This window comes from Pan paniscus, chromosome 1 (assembly GCF_029289425.2).
Source record: "Pan paniscus chromosome 1, NHGRI_mPanPan1-v2.0_pri, whole genome shotgun sequence".
NCBI classification, from domain to species: Eukaryota; Metazoa; Chordata; class Mammalia; order Primates; family Hominidae; genus Pan; species Pan paniscus.
The window spans coordinates 28,764,777-28,785,969 of NC_073249.2; the positions used below are offsets into that span (position 1 = coordinate 28,764,777).

At 36.8% G+C, this 21,193-nt stretch overlaps 1 protein-coding gene and 1 pseudogene across 7 annotated transcripts in view; both read right to left on the bottom strand.

The window, feature by feature from the left end:
* MARK1 (microtubule affinity regulating kinase 1) overlaps nucleotides 1-21,193 on the bottom strand; it is a 136,479-nt gene that overhangs the window by 29,467 nt on the left and 85,819 nt on the right. For all 7 annotated transcript variants that reach the window (XM_003807177.5, XM_003807176.5, XM_008959232.5 and 4 more), the window contains 5 exons: nucleotides 18,819-18,875; nucleotides 16,277-16,513; nucleotides 16,068-16,187; nucleotides 3,730-3,829; nucleotides 2,551-2,663 (listed from right to left, as the gene is read on the bottom strand). In XM_003807177.5, the coding sequence (XP_003807225.1) occupies nucleotides 2,551-2,663; nucleotides 3,730-3,829; nucleotides 16,068-16,187; nucleotides 16,277-16,513; nucleotides 18,819-18,875 (627 nt within the window). The remainder of the gene's footprint in view (nucleotides 1-2,550; nucleotides 2,664-3,729; nucleotides 3,830-16,067; nucleotides 16,188-16,276; nucleotides 16,514-18,818; nucleotides 18,876-21,193) is intronic.
* Nucleotides 4,180-16,045, bottom strand: LOC100989873 (histone deacetylase 1-like; annotated as a pseudogene).

Consider the following 21,193-nt stretch of genomic DNA (forward strand, 5'->3'; position numbering starts at 1 on the left):
GGTTTTCTCCACATTTGCAAAAAAAAAATCTGGTTTACTGTTTCTGATCAGGAAATTATATCTGTTTAGAACTCAGCATGGTAAACTGCAGGTTGACACACTATCCCTCTCTCTGTAACATACAAGTTGTTTGCTGCCAGCAAACTTTTGTTGGAATCACTGGCATCCCAATAGGAAATCTAAATTCATATATAGATAATACTAATGATAAATCACAGAGCAATACCGATGATAATAAACAGCTAATGCAGAGCACATAATAATCCACTAGAAACTGTTTCAAGTTTTTAAGCACATAATAATCCACTAGAAGCTGTTCCGAGTTTATAAGTACTCATTCATTTAACATTTTCAATGATTCTAAAAGATAAGCACATTATTGCCCTCATTTTATAGATAAGAAAACTGAGGCACAGAAAATTAATTGCCTTAGTTGCATAGTTAGTGGTTGTGCTGGGGTAGGGCAGGGGTGGGGGTGCTTAGATCCAGTGAAGCTGGCTCCAAAGTTCAGGCTCTTACTACTTACCAGTAGCCTCATTCGTTTGTATTTGATACAATTCATACTTCATTTAAATTCATGCGTGGCATGGTTATATACTTATAAAATTAGTGCTTCTTTTATATTTAAATTAACAGGAAAATTAAAGACTTCGGGAGTGTACTTTAAAATCTAAGTAGAAACAGTTCAGTTCAAAGCCTTTAGAAATAACCATTTGTACTATTTCCCACTTAAAATTCTCTTGACTTGGCTTCTTTGATACCACATCTCTAGCTATTAATGTCTCCACTAAAGATTCTCTTCCATTATAATAGTACCTACCTGGTAGGTTCACTGGGAGGATTAGATTAATTAGTATTTGTAAAGTCCTTAGAACAGTTCCTGGCACACTACTGTGTGCAATGTGTTCCCCTCTAATGAAGACTCCAAATCTATTAATTATTCAAATCTCTCCCTCCAATTCAGATCTTTATATCCAAATGCCTAATAGCTCCATCCAACAGGAATCTCAAATTCAACCATCTCAAATTGAACTTCCCCTCTTCCCCCTAAAATCTGTACCTTTCCTATCTTGGCAAATGTGCTTACACAGTCTTCCATATTGGAAATCTCATGGGCTCTTATCTCTTATTTCCAACTGGTCGCCAAGTGCTACTGTTAATTCTACTTCTTACATGTCACACAGACCTGCCTTGGTGGGTCTGACCTTAGCCTGTTGTAGGTACATGTCCACCTATATGCTCCCAGAGTATGCTGTGCATCCCCCAAATCAGAACACATACTGTACCATACTATTAACTGCTCACCTCGTCTCTAGACTAAGGGCTCCTTGAGAGCAGAGACTTTCTTGTCCTTCTATTCACAGTGCACAGCATCATTTCTGGTACAATAAAGGTTCAATATATGTCAGCTGGAGTGCACTGCTCCATTAACAGTTACTACGGAATTATAAATAATTTCAGCTTTTTCTCTCTAAAATACCTCCCACAGATGTCTAACTTCCAATAAATTGTTAATGCTCTGCGATCTGTTCTTGACTCTCGATGTATAGCCTTTATATTTGTTTTCCTAAAGAATCATTTGCTTTTATGCTTCATGATATGGTTTGGATGCTCTGTCCCCTCCAAATCTCATGTTGAAGTGTGACCTCCAATGTTGGAGTGGGCCTAGAGGGAGGTATTTGAGTCAGGAAGGTGGACCCTTCATGAATGGCCTGGTGCTGTCCTCGTGGTAACAAGTTCTCCCTTTACGGGTTCACGCTAGATCTGGTTATTTAAAAGAGCGTGGCACCTCCCCCACCTCTCACCTGTTCCCTCTTGCCATGTGACATGCTGGCTCCCCCTCACCTTCCATCATGTCTGTAAGCTTCCTGAGGCCCTTACCAGAAGCAGATGCCAACACTATGCTTTGTGTACAGCCTGCAGTACTGTGAGTCAAATAAACTTCTTTTCTTTATAAATTACCCAGTCTCAGGTACTTCTTTATAGCAATGCAAAACTGACTAACATAGTTCACCATTTGTATACAGTTATTTCCTGAATCCATCTCCTTATTATAGTTCTCCTGGCCTTGAGAATTCCCAATTGAAAGCATCAGTCACTTGACACTTTATAAGGCAAAATATCATCAAATAACCTTTCCTGGAGTTACCTCTTTTAAAAATCCTTTAAGACATACATTTTATTTTAAATGCTATCACTTCCTCATGTTTCACTCACTGTCTTTTCTGCACACTTGGAATAACCATATTACCTTTGGTGGGACTGTTACATTTGGATGCACAAGCTGTGGGGGAGGCCATTCTCAAAGGCCAGGCTGTGAATGGTGGCTCTTGGAGCTAAGAAAGACAGTAGACCTATTCTTTCATAAAATCTCTCTTGGTACCCAGAAATACAACCAGTTCATAATTTAACATCTTGATTTTTGAAGTCCAATAAATAAGAATGTTAGGGTAGGATCTTTATATTATTTTTGATTCCACAAAGAATATATTAACTAATATATTAGCTCAAGAAATAATTCACAGTAATCTGAAAAGGTGAAAAACTTACTTCAGGTGGTTTTCTACCTAGAAGAATATAAGTAGCCATAACTTCATCATACTTCTGATTTATTAAGGCATCATTTATTTCATCTCGTGCAAAGCCCATGGTGACCATAATGTCTAGAAATTTAAAAAAGAGAAATTTTCTGAAAATGGTTTTATTTTCGTAAACGAATCAACAAAAACGGGCAAGTTTGCCATCTTTGAATATGAAAACTTAGTCATGAAAATTTAAAGTGTAGTTTTAAAAACTTCTGGACTATTAACCTACGGATACCATATGTTCACAGATATTGTACAATGATAATTTTACATGCAGAAATTACCTACATCATGGTTAATATATTAATGGGCCCACTTAATTTCTCATTGCCTAATACATTCCTGAGCTAACTTTCTTTGTCCAGTCTAAGACCATGTCAGTCTTTGTTACACACAAAATTCTCTGTCTTTCTCTCAATTCGTCCTCAGCTACTAGTGAAGTGGTTTCTTTCATCTCTTAAAATTTTCTGCTTTCTGATTTGCAGTAGGTTGACTCTTCTTTGGGAGATTTGAATTTCCATGGTTTTTCTGATCAGGTTCCTAACACCCTAAAATGCTCTCCCCTGACACTCTGCCCTCAAGCCAGATAGGAACACAGTTGAGATGACTCAGCTGAGACTAAATGATGGCTTTGGGAAGGGATTGTGAAATGAAGAGAACAAGTTAGAAGGAGAGCTCTGGCTGGGTATGGGCAGTAGCAGGACGAGTGAGGAGGGAGAATAAACATTGCTAAGACAGTGGAAAAAGAAAGGGAGAGCCAAAGTGTTCAACTCTTAATTCGGTGCCTCTACGTCTTTGGTTAAAATACATGCTATGTTCGCTGATGCTTATCAGTCTGATCAGTGCTGATAGTTACATCAGCCATTCCTCCTGCTGGGCATCACTGAAAGGAAAGAATTCGATTTATTTACATTAGGTTTTATATCACTGTTGTCAAACATTGAATTAGACCATAATATATATGGGAACAAATTAGGGAACTTGAAATGTATAATTTTCAGCATATTATCATTAAAATGACAATGCAAGTATTTTTCAAATAAAAATTGCTTCCTATTTATACCCTTAAGCACTATTTTGGCACACTAAAGGACTCTTACTTGTTGCCTAGGGACAGCACTTCTTACCATGTTTAAATACTTACCTATTCTTTTTGTGTCATTGAAATCCGGATCAGGCTCAGTATATGGCTTTAGTTCTTCCTCTTCATGACCAACATTCATCCATCGATCTTTCATTATTTGCTAGGAAATAAACTCTACATTATGTGTGGTCAATCAGAACATTCAGCCACTTATTATAGCTCTATTTTAGCAAATGTAAAATTACTAGTTCACTCAAGAAGTTTCATGTGACATTTCTAGTTTGATTAGTGGGCCAAAAAGAGGTGTAAGATTTTGGGACACACACAACAACTATGACTATCTCCCTACACACTCACCAAATGCATTGATTCAAAATAGCATGTCCTTCAAAGGGAATATTTTCAAATTTGGATATTTTAACATAAGAATTTACTTCTTATAAAACAGATTTTAACTTCTGTTTCAGATTTTTACATTTAAGATTAATACAGAGATTATAATTTTTTCCTGTTTTATGCCAAATATATGCCTTATTTTAAAATCATCATTTACTAAAATATTAGTAAAGAAGAGGTCATGGGGAATGAAAATCAGGGTTAGCAGTAAAGCTATCAATAAAGATAGCTAAGATAATGTGGGAAGGGAAGGCAGTCAAAATTTAAGTCTAGAGTTAGGAATTAGGTAAGAATCAAGCTGGGGTTGATGTGAATTACCAGAGTCAGATTAAGCTAAGGCTGTGAAATAACAGACAGTCCTGGGCTGTTAAAAGGCAACCTTGTGGGGGCCAACTAGAGAATGGGAAAAATATTTGCAAAACATATACTGGATAAGGAGTAAATATTCAGAATATGTAAAGAATGCCTGCAACTCAATAACATCAAAACAAATAACCTGAATAAAAAATGGGCAAAGTAATTAACAGATATTTCTCCAAAAAAGATACATAAGTGGCCAACAAGCATGCTTGCTGTGTGAAAAGATGCTCAACATCACCAGTCATCAGGGAACTCAAAACCATAGTGAGCTATCACCTTATACTCATTAGGATGGCCACTATCAAAAAAACAGGAAACAAGTGTTGGTGAGCATGTGGAGAAACTGAAACCCCTGTGAACTGCTGGCAGGAATCTAAAATGGTGCAGCTGCTATGGAAAATAGTACAGAGGTTCCTCAAAAAATTAAAAATAGAACTACCATATGATCCAGTAATCCCACTTCTGGGTATTTATCCAAAAAAACTGAAAGCAGAATATCAAAGAGATATTCAGAAACTTATATTCACTGCAGCATTAGTCACAAAAGCCAGGATGTGGAAGGAACCTAAATGTCCATTGACAAATGAATTGATAAAGAAAATGTGGTACATAAATACAAATAAATATTATTCAGCCTTAAAAAAATCCTGTTATATGTTACAACATGGATGAACCTTGAGGACATTATGCTAAGTGAAATAAGCCAATCACAGAAGACAAATACTGCATGATTCTACTTATACAGATTATCTAAAGTAGTTAAACTCACAGGAACATAAAGTATAATAGAATGGTGATTGCTGGGGCTGATGAGGGGGAAATGGTGATTTGTTCAATGAGTACAGAGTTTTAGTCACACAAGATGAATGATGATTGCTGGGGCTGATGAGGGAGAAATGGGGATTTGTTCAATGAGTACAGAGTTTTAGTCACACAAGATGAAAAAGTTCTGGAGATCTGTTGTACAACAATGTACATATAGTTAACGACACTGTGATACACACTTAGAAGTTGTTGAGGGTAAATATATGTTACGTGTTTTTTACCACCACCACCACCAAAAAAAAAAAAAAAAGGCAATCTTGTAGAGAATTTACTATACTCATGGTCAGGCAATGGAAAACTGGAAGAAACTTATTTGAATAATTCCGTATTAATTTAGAAAGATTGTTCACTTTTTATTACTACAGAATTTTAGGTTTTCATTTTAGGTGCTGATATATTAATTGCTTTTTCCAGGTCCTGTAAAGTACATTCTCCATCTTTAAACTTTACTTGCCAATATTCCACTAATTAGAAAAATAACTTCCCAAATATATATCTTTTGAAGGCTAATTTCTTGACTGCCCAGGTACCTTCCCCTCATTTATTCATATCTACCTAAAGCTAATCACCAGAAAATAAGAAATCCAGGGCAGATCTCTAACAACTGGAATCTCTTAAGAATACTGCTGTGCTGGATTGGAGGCTTTTCCAGCGGTCATTGTCACATGATTTTTTTTTTTTTTTAAAGACAGGGTCTCACTATGTTGCCCAGGCTTGAACTCTTGGGTTCAAGTTATCTGCTTGCCTCGGCTTCCCAAAGTGCTGGGATTATAGGCATGAGCCACCATGCCCAGCCACATGATACATTTTTAAATTAAACTTTCTAGAGAATTCATATTTTCTTGGAAGGCTAGGGATTGAGACTCAGGAATCCTTAGCCTACAGAGGATGCTGTACAAAAGTTGTGGGGTGGGTGCGATTCTCCAGGAAGAATGAATAGTGTAAGAATGAATAGAAGAGGGCTCAGAGTACAGCCTCAAGGAACACTAGTATTTAAAGGTTAGAAAGAAAAGAAATCCAAAAAGAAAAACCCGCACAGCATGACATGGAAGGCGAGGAAAGAGTTCTTCGAAGAGGAGAGTCCTGTCAAATATAGCCAAATGGTCAAATAAGGTGACGACTAAATAAGTAGCCCCTTGTGTTTAGCAACAGAGATGGAGGACTTTGCTGGGGGAAGTTTCAGTGGAGTGGTGGCACTAGGAACCAGAAAGTAAATGGATTGGTGAGGAATGGGTGATGGTTTAAGTGTAGATACTCTTCAAAAGGGCTCACTACAAAGGAGGAGCAAGATGGCAGCACTGAAAGGGGATTGCCGGGTTGAAGGATGCCTTTTTTAGTGGAAGAGATTCACGTATGTATAAAAGCTGAGGAAAAGGAGTCGATAGAGACAAGGTTCAGTTGGTTACAGAAGAGAGAGCCTTTTTGAATGGGTGAGATACTGAGAAGGAAGGTAGTCACCAGATACAGCAAACAGATGAGTGAGTGAAGTCTTCAACAAAAGACATCTTTCCACTGTGACAAGCAGTGGGGAGAGATGGGGTCTAAACAGTTAAATTTTTTTGTATAGAAATGTACCATTTTATTACAAAGGTCTCAAAAATGAAAACAGTATCTCAAAAAGGAAACTAGACCACCAACCTCCACCTGCAGAATTAGGGGAAGACAAAGGGCAGGCAGTGTGAGTTTCTTGGCTCACCTGAGGCCACTGGGAAGGTATGAGGACAGAGCCAATCTAAAAATGGCTGATGTTACATTAGCAGCCTGAAAAGAACGGGAGACCCTTGAAGACCTGGTCACCCCTTCTAGAATGTTCAATAAGGGTACCTTTCCAAAGCTGCTAAGCAGGCATTTGGCATTTCAGGATTTTGTCTTATGGTTGCATGAAAGTATCCCTTTCACCCAAACCTGGTACTCTTTATGGTTCAAAGTTAAGAACTGGGGAAGGATGGAAGGATGGGTGGCAAGGCAGCTCCTAGAAGAGTTCACCCAGCATAGCTGCCCTGGGCTCAGGGCCTTGGTTTCTGTCTAGTCCCTGGGGATATTTATATTTAATAAACTTTCCTATAAATACACAGAGAAATAGAAAGTATAAAATCTGAGGTGTTGGTGGAGAAAGGCACGGGACTTGGCAAGAAGCCAGAGCTGGAGAGGTCTGCTCAGGCCAACCTGACCTCCTCCTTGACCCCTTTGGTTTCTGGCTTCTCCTCCTTGGTTTTCTCCTCTTCTGTGCCTTTGCTCTTCTCATCTAGGTCCTTCTCTTTTCCATCCTGTTTTGACTGTCTTGGCTTTTTTGAAGTTGGAGGAGTTCTTGTGGCCACCCTCTCTCACCTCATCAGAGTCAGAGAACTCTTCCTCACAGGCAATTCGTTTGTCAGAGGAACAGATCAAGATCCATTTGTCAGGGTCTTCTTCGCTCTCATCGCCACTCTCCTCAGGGACAGATCCTCTGGAATCACCTGCATTTGGACCCAGGTGTGTGGGGCAGCATTCTCAGGTTCTCAAACAGTCGCTGTTTATCTTCTCCAAGTACCATTCGTGTTCTGGTTAGTCATACTGGAAGGACTGATGTGGAGCTTGAAATCTGGTTCAAACTATTCCAAGTAGTCGCTGTATGGAAGCTCATTAGGGATCTCTGTATCCAGGGCCACACCTGTCTCATATGTCCAGCACTAGGCAACATTACAAATTGGAACCACTTCCTCCCAGCATCAGCATAGGCAGGTTAAAGCTCTTGACAAATTCCATACACTTGGCATGCCCCCCTCAACCCCTTTTTTTTTTGAGATGGAGTCTCACTCAGTTCTCCAGGCTGGAGTGCCCTGGTGCAATCAGCTCACTGCAACCTCCGCCTCTAGGGTGCAAGCGATTCTCATGACTCAGCCTCCCGAATAGCTGGGATTACAGAAGTGCACCACCATGTCTGACTAATTTTTGTATTTTTAGTAGATGCGGGGTTTCACCATGTTGGCCAGGCTGGTGTCAAACTTCTGACCTCAAGTGATTCTCCTGCCTGGGCCTCCCAAAATGCTGAGAACAGGCATGAGCCACCATGACAGGCCAGCATGTGCTTTGATGATCAGATTGAAGCAACCTAACCAGTCCCCAGATAAGGAGTCGGAGCCACACTGTAAGAGCACTGCACTTGAAATGGCCTCATAGGACTTGTCGTCAATCCCATCTCGGAGCAGGTAGTTAACAGCATAATACTTGCCTTTGCCAGCCCCAATATCCTGTAGATCCCTAGTTCCTGAAAAGTTATCTCCCTACTTAGGAGAAGACATAGTCATGACCCAGTCTGTGGTATAGAAGGCCTCTTCCATCCCATCGCCGTGGTGATTATCAATGTCAATATACAGCACCCTCTGGTGATAGGTTAGCAGTTCCAGGATGGCCAAGACAATGTCATTGATGTAATAGAAGCCAGATGCCTCAGGCTTCTTGGCATGGTTCAGGCCCCCAGCCCAATTCACAGCAATGTCTATCTGCTGCTTATTAAGTTTCACAGCACTTGCCAGAGAGCCACCAGTAGACAACTGTAAGAATTCAAACAGGCCATTGAATACTGGACAGTCCTTGCCGACATTGAATCTGCATCTGCTTGCTGTGCTCGAACATGTATCTGAAGAGATGGGGCGCAAGAATTTAATGTAGTCATCCCTGTGGTACTTGGTCATCTCCTCAGTACTGGGTTTGTGAGGGTGACAGATTTCTATTGTTCAGTGGAGACCATAGCTGGGCAGCAAATTGTGAGTAGTAGATTTGGTGAGGCTTCATTGGATGGTCTTGTCTATAATATTAATTTCCAACATCCCCGTCGTAGTAGTAACAGACTTTCCTCCTGGTGCCCTGTGTCTGCGTCATCTTGCTTGCCTTCCGTCCCTCCCATCAGTTGGTCTCAACAGTAATGTTTAAGGTATGGGAATGGGAAGTGAAGAGTACTCATGACTTTTGGTTTCTATCTTCTCAGCGGAATAAAAGACAAGGATATTTGCCTAGAATGTTTTCCCCTATCTTCCCACCTAAGTTCCTTTTTATTTCAAAATGACCACATAAAGCCTGGGACCTTTCTGTTACTCTCTTTCATGGCACCCTGATCTTTGCCTACAATTGAATGTAGGTTGTTGTTATGTAATATTTTGGTTTACCTGTTAATCATGTATCTCCACCACTGGACCATAAACCCAATCAAAGAATGATCCATGTCTGGTTTGTTCAATATTGCATATCCAGCACCTAAAAGTACCCAGCACTAAATGGTCAGTACATATTTGTAAATTGAATGAATAAAACCTCGTCTTAATCACTCATCTGTCCTTCTCCTGTGTTTCCATGGAACTCTGCTTATATCCTAGTGTTACTGTTATTAAACTCTACCTTTGATTACAGTCAGTTGTGTAGAGGTTTATCTCCTTCACATTATTTAAAGTCCTTGAGGACAAAGGCTGTGCCTTATATACTGTTTTTCTCACTACAGATGCCTGTTTTTGAACAAGGTAGTGTTTTAAAATAATGTTGCTACAAGATCCCTGGGTAAGACAGAATCCAGAGATTAGCAACAAGAAGACAAGAGAACAGAGGACTGAACTAGACATGAGGAAATGGAAGAAAGAAACCAGAAGTATAATCTATTGCACTTGATGACAAGATTCATTTGGTTCTGAGGGAATGGATGGAATACAAGAGAATTCTGAGAATTTTAAATCAGGTGCCTGGCAGAATATGGTTTTTATAAATTAAGCAAGAAATATAGGAGCAATAGCAGATTTGATAGCTGAGAGATTAAGCAGTTAGAAGGAAAATGAAAATAACTTTCTGATGTTTCTCAGTTAAGTTGTATTTATTTGGTGCTCACTTCATATCCACATGTTCCTGTCAGAAAAAATATATACATGGATCAAACCCTTAAGTGATTTGTTTGTTATTTGGGGAAATGAGATTTACTTATGAAATCTAAAACTTTTTTTTTTTTTTTTTGAAACGAAGTTTTGCTCTGTCACCCAGGCTGGAGTGCAGTGGCACAATCTCGCCTCACTGCTACCTCTGCCCTCCTAGGTTCAAGCGATTCTCCTGCCTCAGCCTCTGGAGTAGCTGGGATTACAGGCATGGGCACCATGCCTGGCTGATTTTGTATCTTTAATAGAGACGGGGTTTCTCCATGTTGGTCAGGCTGCTCTCGAACTCCCAACCTCAGGTGATCCGCCCACCTTGGCCTCCCAAAGTGCTGGGATTACAGGTGTGAACCACCGTGCCCAACCTATTTTTTTTTTTGAGATGGAATCTCATTCTGTTTCCCAGGCTGGAGTGCAGTGGCGTGATCTCAGTTCACTGCAACCTCCACTTCCCAGGTTCCAGTGATTCTCCTGCCTCAGCCTCCCGAGTAGCTGGGATTACAGGCGCTCGCCACCATGGCCAGCTAATTTTTGTATTTTTAGTAGAGATGGGGTTTCATCATGTTGGCCAGGCTGGTCTTAAACTCCTGACCTTAGGTGATCCGCCCCCTTGGGCCTCCCAAAGTGCTAGGATTACAGGTGTCAGCCAAAACTATTTGAATACACAACAGAATTAACTATTTAAAGTTGTGCTATTAGCAGTGAGTTTTAATAAAGACCAAAAGAACAACTTGAAGTGTGGGCTGGGATTTTCAGGGAAGGAACTGTAAGGGGGCAGGATGTAAACTGATTTGAAACATAAGCAGTATTTGGAATGGTGCAAAGTCATGGCAGAAGGATGTGAGGAACAGTGAGGAGGCACCCTTCTTTTACTAAGCACACAGATTGTATACAATGAAAGAATACATTTTATATAACATTTTATAATTAGCACGGGAAAAAAAACAATAGGTGGACACAGAAGGACTGACTGCTAATCCTCACATAAAACTAGATTTGAGGCTAGGCTGAGTCAGAAAAAGTAGAAAATGCAGTGATAAGGAAAGAAAGAGAATTGGGCAGCAATGAGAGAATCAACAGTTTTGTTTCCCTTTATTATTATTATTCTAGTCACTGGGAATCACCAAGAGTCTACTTAGCAGTTTGTCTCACAACAACAGTTGTATTTCAAAGTAGAATAAAAGTAATCTTCTCAGAATGGAAGATAAAGGTTGGAAAGAAGATCTCCTTAAGAAAGGGAAGATGTGGGGGTTTAACTCTGTTAATAACTCTGTTATTTTTTTCCAAAATAAAGCATAGAAAGCAACGAAGTATGGATACATGAAAGGGAAGAGAGATATGGACTACCTGCCCTTAGTTGTGTGAACCTCATGCATATGTAAAATTCTTTCATGGTAACCAAAAGAGTTAACATTAAAAGTCGAGGGAAAAACTTTCCCAGAAAATGGAGGTACTGGGTGACAGGAGAGAGCTCATGTAACCCGAGTCTGGGTGGTCGCAGGCATGGTATAAAGAACTAGGCCAACCAACTGCACTAGACATAGAAACTAGCTGAATAAACTCATCCACTCCGATTTCATTTCAGGTACCTCCTGAGAAACTAGAGGACAAAAACAATTCCAAAATTAACAAAACAAAGTTTACTCTAGCCATCAGTGCCAATGAACATAAATGACTGCCTGAGAGTTACATTAACAAAATAATTAATTCAGACGAATTAAAGAATTAAACCAGCTATGGGAAATATACACTCTATACTTAGATGCACATTTATTTTATTTTATCTTATTTGGAGACAGGGTCTTGTTCTGTCATCCCGGCTGCAGTCCAGTGGCGCAATCATGGCTTACAGCATCCTCAACCTCCTGGGCTCAAGCAATCCTCGTGCTTCAGCCTCCCGAGTAGCTAGGACTACAGATGTGTGACACCACACCCAGCTAATGTAGAGACAGGGTTTTTCCATGTTGCCCAGGCTGGTCTCGATCTCCTGGACTCAGGTGATCTGCCCGCCTTGGCCTCCCAAAGTATTTGGATTACAGTCATGAGCCATCAAGCCTGGCCTGAGGTGCACATTTTAAAAATATGGAATTTAGAACGGCCAGACAAATAATTTTACTTAAATGATTTCAACCTTTGTAAAATATACTATATGCTTCTGAATTTGTACACAGAAATCTTTCATTAAAAAATTATGAATTAATTGATTTTTTTGCTTTACTGTCATTTGGCAGACATAAACAAGACTGTAAAGATTATTTTAGTAACACCTGAAAAATTAAGTATCAAAAGTCAAAATAAACACTTTTATGGGAGGACCAATGATGACAAAGAGAGGGCAATAAGAGGAGCTTTGCTTCAGGCTCAAATTTTGCATTGTTTTGAAAGGTAATATAGTCCATCTTGGTTAAAGACTGGAAAAATGAACGAACACATACAAAACAGGGAAAGCAGAAAAGTTTTTCAGTTTCTTTCTAATAAAAAAATCTAGACATACTAATATTCCAATAAATGGGTTTAAAAAAACCCTAGTGTACAACATAAAGCACAAATCCTTTTAAAATCATAATGCCCTCATTATGAGAGGACAGTATAACACATGGAAGTTCCAGACTAGTACAATTAGAAAGAGCTGACAGCATTCACATATATAACCTGAAAAAATTATATAACTGTTTGCTTATGTCTAGAAACAAACTATAGGCCTAGTAGAATGTGAAACTAATTTCAATAATTTTTATTTTCACAGATGATAAATAAGGCATTTAACTTATGAATCTTTAAGAAACACTTTAATAAAATACACAGTTATGTCTGGTAGCAACAGAAAGGTAAGTTAAATAAGTTTGAAACAATATGCAACCATGTAAAATTCTCTAAATCAAATTTCAATATTAGCAAAATATATAGTGAAGAAAGACTAGAGGATACTCTAATCAATAATTCATGACACTAAAGTAACACTGAAAAAACATTCATGATGTTCCATTTTTTTTAAATGTGGAAATTACCAGAAAAATATTTTATATTAAAATATACAAAGTTGGTACAAATCTATGAGGCTTATTAACCAGACTCCTTAAGACAAGTAGTTAAAAGACACTGAGAGCTTATACATGAAGAAGCACAAACTATTCATTAAAATATTCCATTTTATTGCTAATAAAAGAAATACAAATTAAAGCAAGGCATCAAATACTAGAATTTGTATCCATTATTGAATCAGGGTATGGAGAATAGGTACATTCAAAAGCCTTGGGTCACACATATCTTTTGGCAATGATAAAAGAGCTATCCGATCACTTACACCCTTTGACCCAGTAATTCCACTCTGAAGAATTTATCTAAGCATATATCCCAAAGGGGAAAAAAGTATACCACATTGTTTTTTATCAAAAACAATGGAAACAATCAGATGTGCAATAAGCAGGGAATAGTTAAATAAATTACGTTACGTAACCCAAGGAGAATAACATAGCTATTAAAAAGGAAGGAGTGCATTCTTATGACAAAGCAAGAAGTGCATATCAAAAGCTTCTAAGGTTAAAAAAAAGAATGGAACATAATATAAAACATTACTAACACATAAAATGTTATGTTTACATAATAAAGATGAGTATTTTGAAAATAGCTTTAAAAAAGTTTACAGATTTTTTACTGTAAAGCTAATAAAATTGGTATGAAAAATAAAAGTGAAGACTAACAATTTTTGAAGTCACCAATATTTCTAGGAAAGTTTCTTAAGGTATGGTATAAGAAATATTTCTTTTTTAAAAAATGGTGTCAAGTTTCCCTGGAAAGTCATTTCTGGGAACTGTGAAGCAAATCAGCCTTTGTATAGTAATATCTATAATATAATATTTCCAGTGGGGACTCGTGGTTTCATAGCTGAAAAACTTTGTTTTGGTAAGCTGGAACAGAAAGTTGCAGACTATACTGAAATATATTAGAGTGAGCTTCTGATGATCAAATATTTTAGTAATAAAAATTTGGCTTTTAAATTCAACTCAAAGCACTCTAATATTTTAATCCTCAACATGTTAATAACAATGATAAAAGACTAAAGTGTTTGGCTACTATAAATTAATCATCTTTAAGACATAAGCACATCTTACCTACTGTCCATAGAGATCTGTAATATCTATCCCCCCAAAATAATTTTTGTATGTTCTTTTTGCATGTTCTTTTTGCTCTGCTCATTAGCTAAGCTGCTGCTTCAACTTTGGGCATTTTATTGTGTCACTCAGGTAAAGTGGGGTTCTTACGATAAAAGTTAGTCACAAAACAGGATTACAAACCATGTTCTCTAAAGTTCATTATTTTAGAACTGATATGAGAGTCAAAAATTTTAGCTTTTTAAATATTTCACCTAATTTTTCTATGAATAATGATGGAAAGCTTTCAAAATAAGTGATATAAAAGTGGGCATTATATAGTACATGTTCTCTATTAAAGCATTACCTCATTTTTTTTTAACCCCAAAAGGGGGGGAAAGCCCACAAAACTCATAAGCTATAACTAATCACATTTAAACAAATAATTCAGTAAAAAAATCATGATAATTGACTAACTGACACAAAGCATTTAAAATAATTTCCCAATGGAAGTCGCCATCCCTTAACTTCCATCAAAACATGCTGTATCCTCTACTGAAAAATATTTGTGGAAATAAAATTACAAAGCCCACACTAACCTGAGAGCTCTGTACACAGGGATGGCTCACTATAAGGCTGCCTCCTAAGCAGCATGAAGTCCATGCCAGAAAGCCCCATTGCTACACTAAAAAAGTACAGTTTATATGAGGTTAATTCTCTGAATTCTCTACCCTTTCTATTAAGGTAAATAAAAGAAGACGAAGTACTAGTGAATAATGCATGCTGAATCTCTGAAATTATCTTAGTAAAGGCTAAAATATCATTCTTAAAAACAGATGGGCAAAATACTTAAGAAATAAATTATTCTAATTGCAGTGCCAGAAGAAAAAAAATAGTAGACATTTTGGTTATGTGAACTTGCTTGGCTGTAACATACTTAGTCCATTTATAATAGTGTCTATTATTATAAATAACCTCACATACAGAACGTATGTAGGCAACACAACAGTGTGCTAAGAAATGAAATGCCTGTTTCCAGTATGTTGTACTTAAATATTTGTAAATTTTCTTTACTAAAGTTGAGAGGTTTCTATTACATTTTTATTTTATTTTATTTTTTTATGATAGAGTCTCGCTCTGTCGCCCAGGCTGGAGTGCAGTGGCGTGATCTCGGCTCACTGCAAGCGCCGCCTCCCAAGTTCACGCCATTCTCCTGCCTCAGCCTCCCAAGTAGCTGGGACTACAGGTGTGCGCCACCTCGCCCGGCTAATTTTTTGTATTTTTAGTACAGACAGGGTTTCACCATGTTAGCAAGGATGGTCTCGATCTCCTGACCTCGTGATCTGCCCGCCTCGGCCTCCCAAAGTGCTGGGATTACAGGCGTGAGCCACCGTGCCCAGCCCTACATTTTTAAATGCTAGATATCAATGTCAGATATAGCTGTGAAATATTCATTAGATTAGAATTTTCACTATTTTCTTTTATCCTTGAAATATTTATTGAGTACTTACTAAAAACAAGGTTTCTGTTTTCGACAAAGCAATTTCTGACAGCAGCTACGTTTTCCTCCTTCTCTAACTAAAAGTCAACCTCTATTTTTGTGTTGTTTTTATTTAATACGGCACTGCAGAACAAAGAGGAAATAATAGTTTTTAGAGACAGCTACTGTGGCAACTTTTGAAAGTGAAAAAGTCATGTAATTTTCCCTACCTATAAACAAAAGGCAGATTAGATAATCTGGCAATTTTCCTAAGAAAACATAGGAGAAAAATGCTCTTCAGTTCCTGGAATATTTTAATTGTTAAAATTTAAATTTGGAGTACAAAAATTTACTTACTTCCAAGCTGCCTCTCTTTATTGGATTCAGGACTAATAATTTCTTCAGAAGATTTTCACAGTCTGTGGACATATAGAAGGGAATACGGTACTTCCCTCGTAAAACTCGCTCTCGCAGTTCCTTAATAAAAGTGAAAAAAAGCACTTATAACTGGTTTTTGACATAATCATACTTGGGGATAAAACATTAATAAAGAATTTAGCTGATACCTTTAAATTCTGGCCATCGAAAGGCAAGGAGCCACTGACTAATGTATAGAGAATGACGCCCAGACTCCACACATCCACTTCAGGCCCGTCATACTTCTTTCCTTGGAAAAGCTCGGGAGCAGCATAGGGTGGGCTTCCACAAAATGTGTCCAATTTGTTCCCAACTGTAAATTCATTACTAAAACCAAAGTCAGCAATTTTAATATTCATATCACCATCAAGGAGAAGGTTTTCAGCCTAAGAGGAAAATAATAGAAAGAACAATGTAAAAAGCCTACATAAAATAAAAATATTTGTAGAAGAGTTTTAGCTTCCAAACTTACATATCTCTTGCCCCTCATTTCTAAATGTAGTATCAAATTTAGAAGCCCAGTATGGTACTTCAATGCATAACTGTTCTGAATTACATCTACATAAGACTAAATTTTAACACTACATAAGGAAAGCTCTCTTTATATGCATATATGCAACTACTTAAGAAAGGTTATTTAAAACCTATTTTCTTTCATAGGTTATTTTAAACTCATTTTTTTCCTCACAGTCAGAAACATCCTGGAAGCGTACCTTAATATGACCTACTCTAAAGAACATAATACTAATCCATCTTGGACTTAAACCAACATGATTACCCAAAGGAGCTCCATTTTAATAGGGTATTGTTGGTTAAAGCAAGGCTCAAAGGTATATCTACAGTAACTGCCTGTCAGAGGTTCTGTGACTACTAATTCATTCCTTTGTCCTCTCTTGTAGAATGTTTTCTCAACAAAGTACTGTTTCAGTAAAACATGACCAAAAAATACAGCCTCCATTATATCTTGTCTGTTTTAAGCTTCTTTTTGCTGTTCTAAAACTAGATTCTCTTCTTGATGTATATTTTACACAGAAAACAATGAATTTTCCACGTTTTGAGATGGTTTTCCAAAATCCTAAAGCAGAATCACTCAAAGACAATATTTTACATGTCCCTTTTGTAAACAGAAGCAACTCAATAAAGGACTTGCTTTTGTACATGTTTTATTTTAAACTCTATTACAATGGATGGATAGACTAACAAAGTTATAGGTTACTTTGTAGATGTGTTTTATCAGGTTCCAAAAAGAAATAAAATTTGACTAAAACAAAAATCAGATTTCTCTATATTACTGGAAGGTCCAACAATTATAAGAGTCAAGCACTCTGCCCATCATCTATCTCTTCCCTCCCTACCCACCACAACCTTTCTTTTCTTCTTTTTTATGGTATACTAGCTTGGGATACTTGTTTTCATTTTATTTTGGAAAATGCAGATACACCTAGAACCCAAAATATACAATAAAAATAGGGTATCATTTATCACATAAATACTATAAAAGCACATATATTTGGAAAAATTTATATTAGATTGTCACATTTTTGAACTGTGACAAAACCAGGTTATTTTTATGTTCTGATGTAAGGGGCTGGTCATTGTAAATTTCTGCAGCTGTTTGTGAGCAAGCTGGACTTTTTTCAGTCTCTCTAAAAATGTCTGGATGGATATCAAAGTATCCAAGCTGCCTCAGAAGAGAAGAGCTGCAAGGGGTTCTGAGGTCTCCTTCCAGGAATGTACAGGAAAACTCTCTCTACTGGACTGGAGGGAAAACACAAGGTTTTGAACATGATTATTTTTTGCAGATTTTTTTCATATAAGAAATGAGATGATAAACTGGGAGTTAAACACAGAAGCAGGGGAACAGTTCTTTTCTTTCTCGTTCATCATAGAAGTGATTCCCCTTAAAATAGCCAAGGAAGGAAACCAAGAAATAGAAAAATTTGGAGCAATAGAAAATTCATAAGCTCTGAAAAATGAAGCTAAAATACAGAATTAGACTTGACTTTTGACAACTGTTTAGGATAATATATTCAAATATAACCCAAACTGGTGATAGTAGTTGATAAAGGTGATGAGGAAAAAAGTAAAACAGAAAAATAAGAGTCCTATGTAAGGGACAATGCAAATTAAATTTAGAAGATTAGAGAAAAAAGGAAAAACAAGTATAAACATTTTAGTCCAGGGTGTTTCCACTTTCAACAAAATCTATGTGGCACAACCATTTATTGACTAACTACACATTTCTTATTCCAAAGTATGCTCATTTATACTATTATACACATTTAATGTTCATAAAAATGTTTTACAACTTTCCTCAGTTCTTTGAGCTTTAAGGTAGAGTGTGAATACTGTCTCTTATGTAAGGGAAACATGGGTCTGTGCTCTGACTTTGCTTCTGTCTGAGGTCCCACACTTTTGGCTGGGAACGAAGTTCCATATCTATGCATTCAAAACAAACTAATTAATAGTGAATCAAATCGTCTAACCTCTAAAGCTAGAAAACTTATCACTCATATTTTCTTCATTTGCTCAGTGAAAATATTACCTTTCATAAAGTTGCTGTGAGAATCAAAAACTACTTGTATAGTGTCTAGCAGCACAGTTAGGCAATAAAATAGACAGCTCTAATATTATTATTAAATATATGTCAATAATAAAGATTTTTTTTTTTAATTACACTCAGAAGCTTACCTTAAGATCACGGTGAACAATGTACTTTTGATGACAATACTGTACAGCAGATACAATCTGGAATAAATATTTGGATAAAAGAGTCAAATTATTAAAAAAATACAATTTTCCCCAATAATCACCTCCAATTTAGATAAATTACTAATTCGGATTTCAAGGTAATATTTAATAAATATGCAATGCTTTTAGTTCAGAAAACTATACACATTAAAGTGATGAAACTTTCGCTGTTAAATGCAGAAAATATGGAAAAGTAATATTCTCTTGCTAAAATACAATAAAATATTTCTTTGTCAGAGGCTGTGAAGATTTCATATGGATCATTTATAGTTCTCTGTTTATGTGACTGAATGTGTACAATTTATAGTTTTGGCCAAATGGTTTATTACAGTGTTGAAATAAAAGCTTTGGCACACATGAATTAGTATTTTAAGATAATTGTCTCAAGTTAAAAAAGCAAAACTCTATTCTAGGAATTACATCAAATGTGTTCAAGGCATGTTTCTTTAGTGAGGCCAAATCACTAAGAACTTAACAATGAGGTATTTAGCAATATCTATATTTATCTGTTCATATAAAAAAAGAAAGGAAAATTTTTGAGCCTTAAAAAGAAACCTGATCAGCAACAGAAAAGAGGGAAAAATGAAATTCAATCTTAAACCTGTCACTAATTCAGTCAGGTGAAGTATTCTATGCCTGTAACTTGATTTTGTATGCAGCCATAATTTTTAACTATCACACAGGGCTCTTTGGAGAAAAGGACTAAACAAGGAGGAACCCAACAGTTTAAAGGCCAAAACTATGAGAGAAATAGATTATAAACAATTCTATGATAGTTCTTTATTACATAAAATACAGAAATAGAAAGCATCTGATAGCAATCAATTAAGAACTATTTTGTACATATAATTACATCTGATGAATAGAAGGACAGTCATTTTAATGTACATCAGAACATTCAATTCTGTGGATTCAGTTAAATATAAAAACAGTTTGAATGTTAGGCATTTACAAATGGAGACAAAAATGAGATTTTTTTAAAAGTCTAAAGGTGATGTGAAGTATGACCATGCTAATAGGAATATGGGTGGAAAAAAAACTTCAAAGTAGAAGTAAACTGATATTTCAGTATTATAAAATTATTCTAATGTATATTAAAATGGTTTGAAGACAGAGAAAACATGAATTCAAAACAAAATCATCAACACACAATGAATAATATACAATTCCATTTAATTCATTTTGATTCAACAGTTTATTGAGTACCTGCTATGTGCAAGGAAATGTGCTGGTTGCTAGGCAAATACAAAAATGAATACTAAGTGGACTCTGTCCTTAAGGCGCTTACAATCTGATTAAGAAGAGAAAATAAGGTATATATTCTCTATATAACTTGTATTATGGAGGTATATATTATTTTATATATAGAGGTATATATTATTCCCTTTCTATATATTGTATATAGAGAGGTATATATTATTCCCCTATAATACAAGGTAGAATCACAGAACTCTACCTTTTATGAGAGAATCATAAAAAATAAAGAATAATTTCAGTTGGAAATGCTTCCTGAAGGAGGTGATATTTGGTCTAAGCCATCCTTGAAGGACAGAAATATTTTAAAATGTGGAGATCTGGGGATGGGGAGGTGATGAAATGCATTAATGACAAGGGAACTGTGTATTTGAAAAGCAGGTAGGACTCATGCCTATAATCTTGGCACTTTGGGAAGCTGAAGTGGGAGGATGATCGCTTGAGGCCAGAAGTTCAAGACCAGGCCTTGGCAACACAGTGAGACCCCGTCTCTACAAAAAATAAAAATATTAGCTAGGTGTGGTGGTGTGCACCTGTGGTCCCAGCTACACGGGAGGCTGAGGCAGGAGAATTTCTTGAGCCTAGGAGGTCGAGGTTGCAGTATGCCATGTTCACACCACTGCACACCAACCTGGATGACAGAGTGAGACTCTGTCTCAAAAACAACAAACAAACAAACAAACAAAAAGATCAACCAACCAAACAAACAAAATAAACCCCACAAAACCAAACCAAACCAAAAATCATTTAAAGAAAAGGAGGTGGAAAAATGGTGACAGTGGGAGTCAAATCTTGACAAATAGGTTGGTAAAAGTCATGAATTCAAAACTAGGCAGGTACTGCAGAACCACTAGATGTTCTTGGGCAGGGTGACTGGGAATGATTATAATCAATTTGAAGTATGATTCCCAAAAATACAGAAGGTTCTAATGATGAAAATTTGTAGTATTAGTTTTCTTAAGCAATATGCTTCAAAATTCTAATACCCAATTTTCACTAAATTATATTCATTAGCCAAAAGATACATACACTTATATGTATATTTTATTAGACATACTATA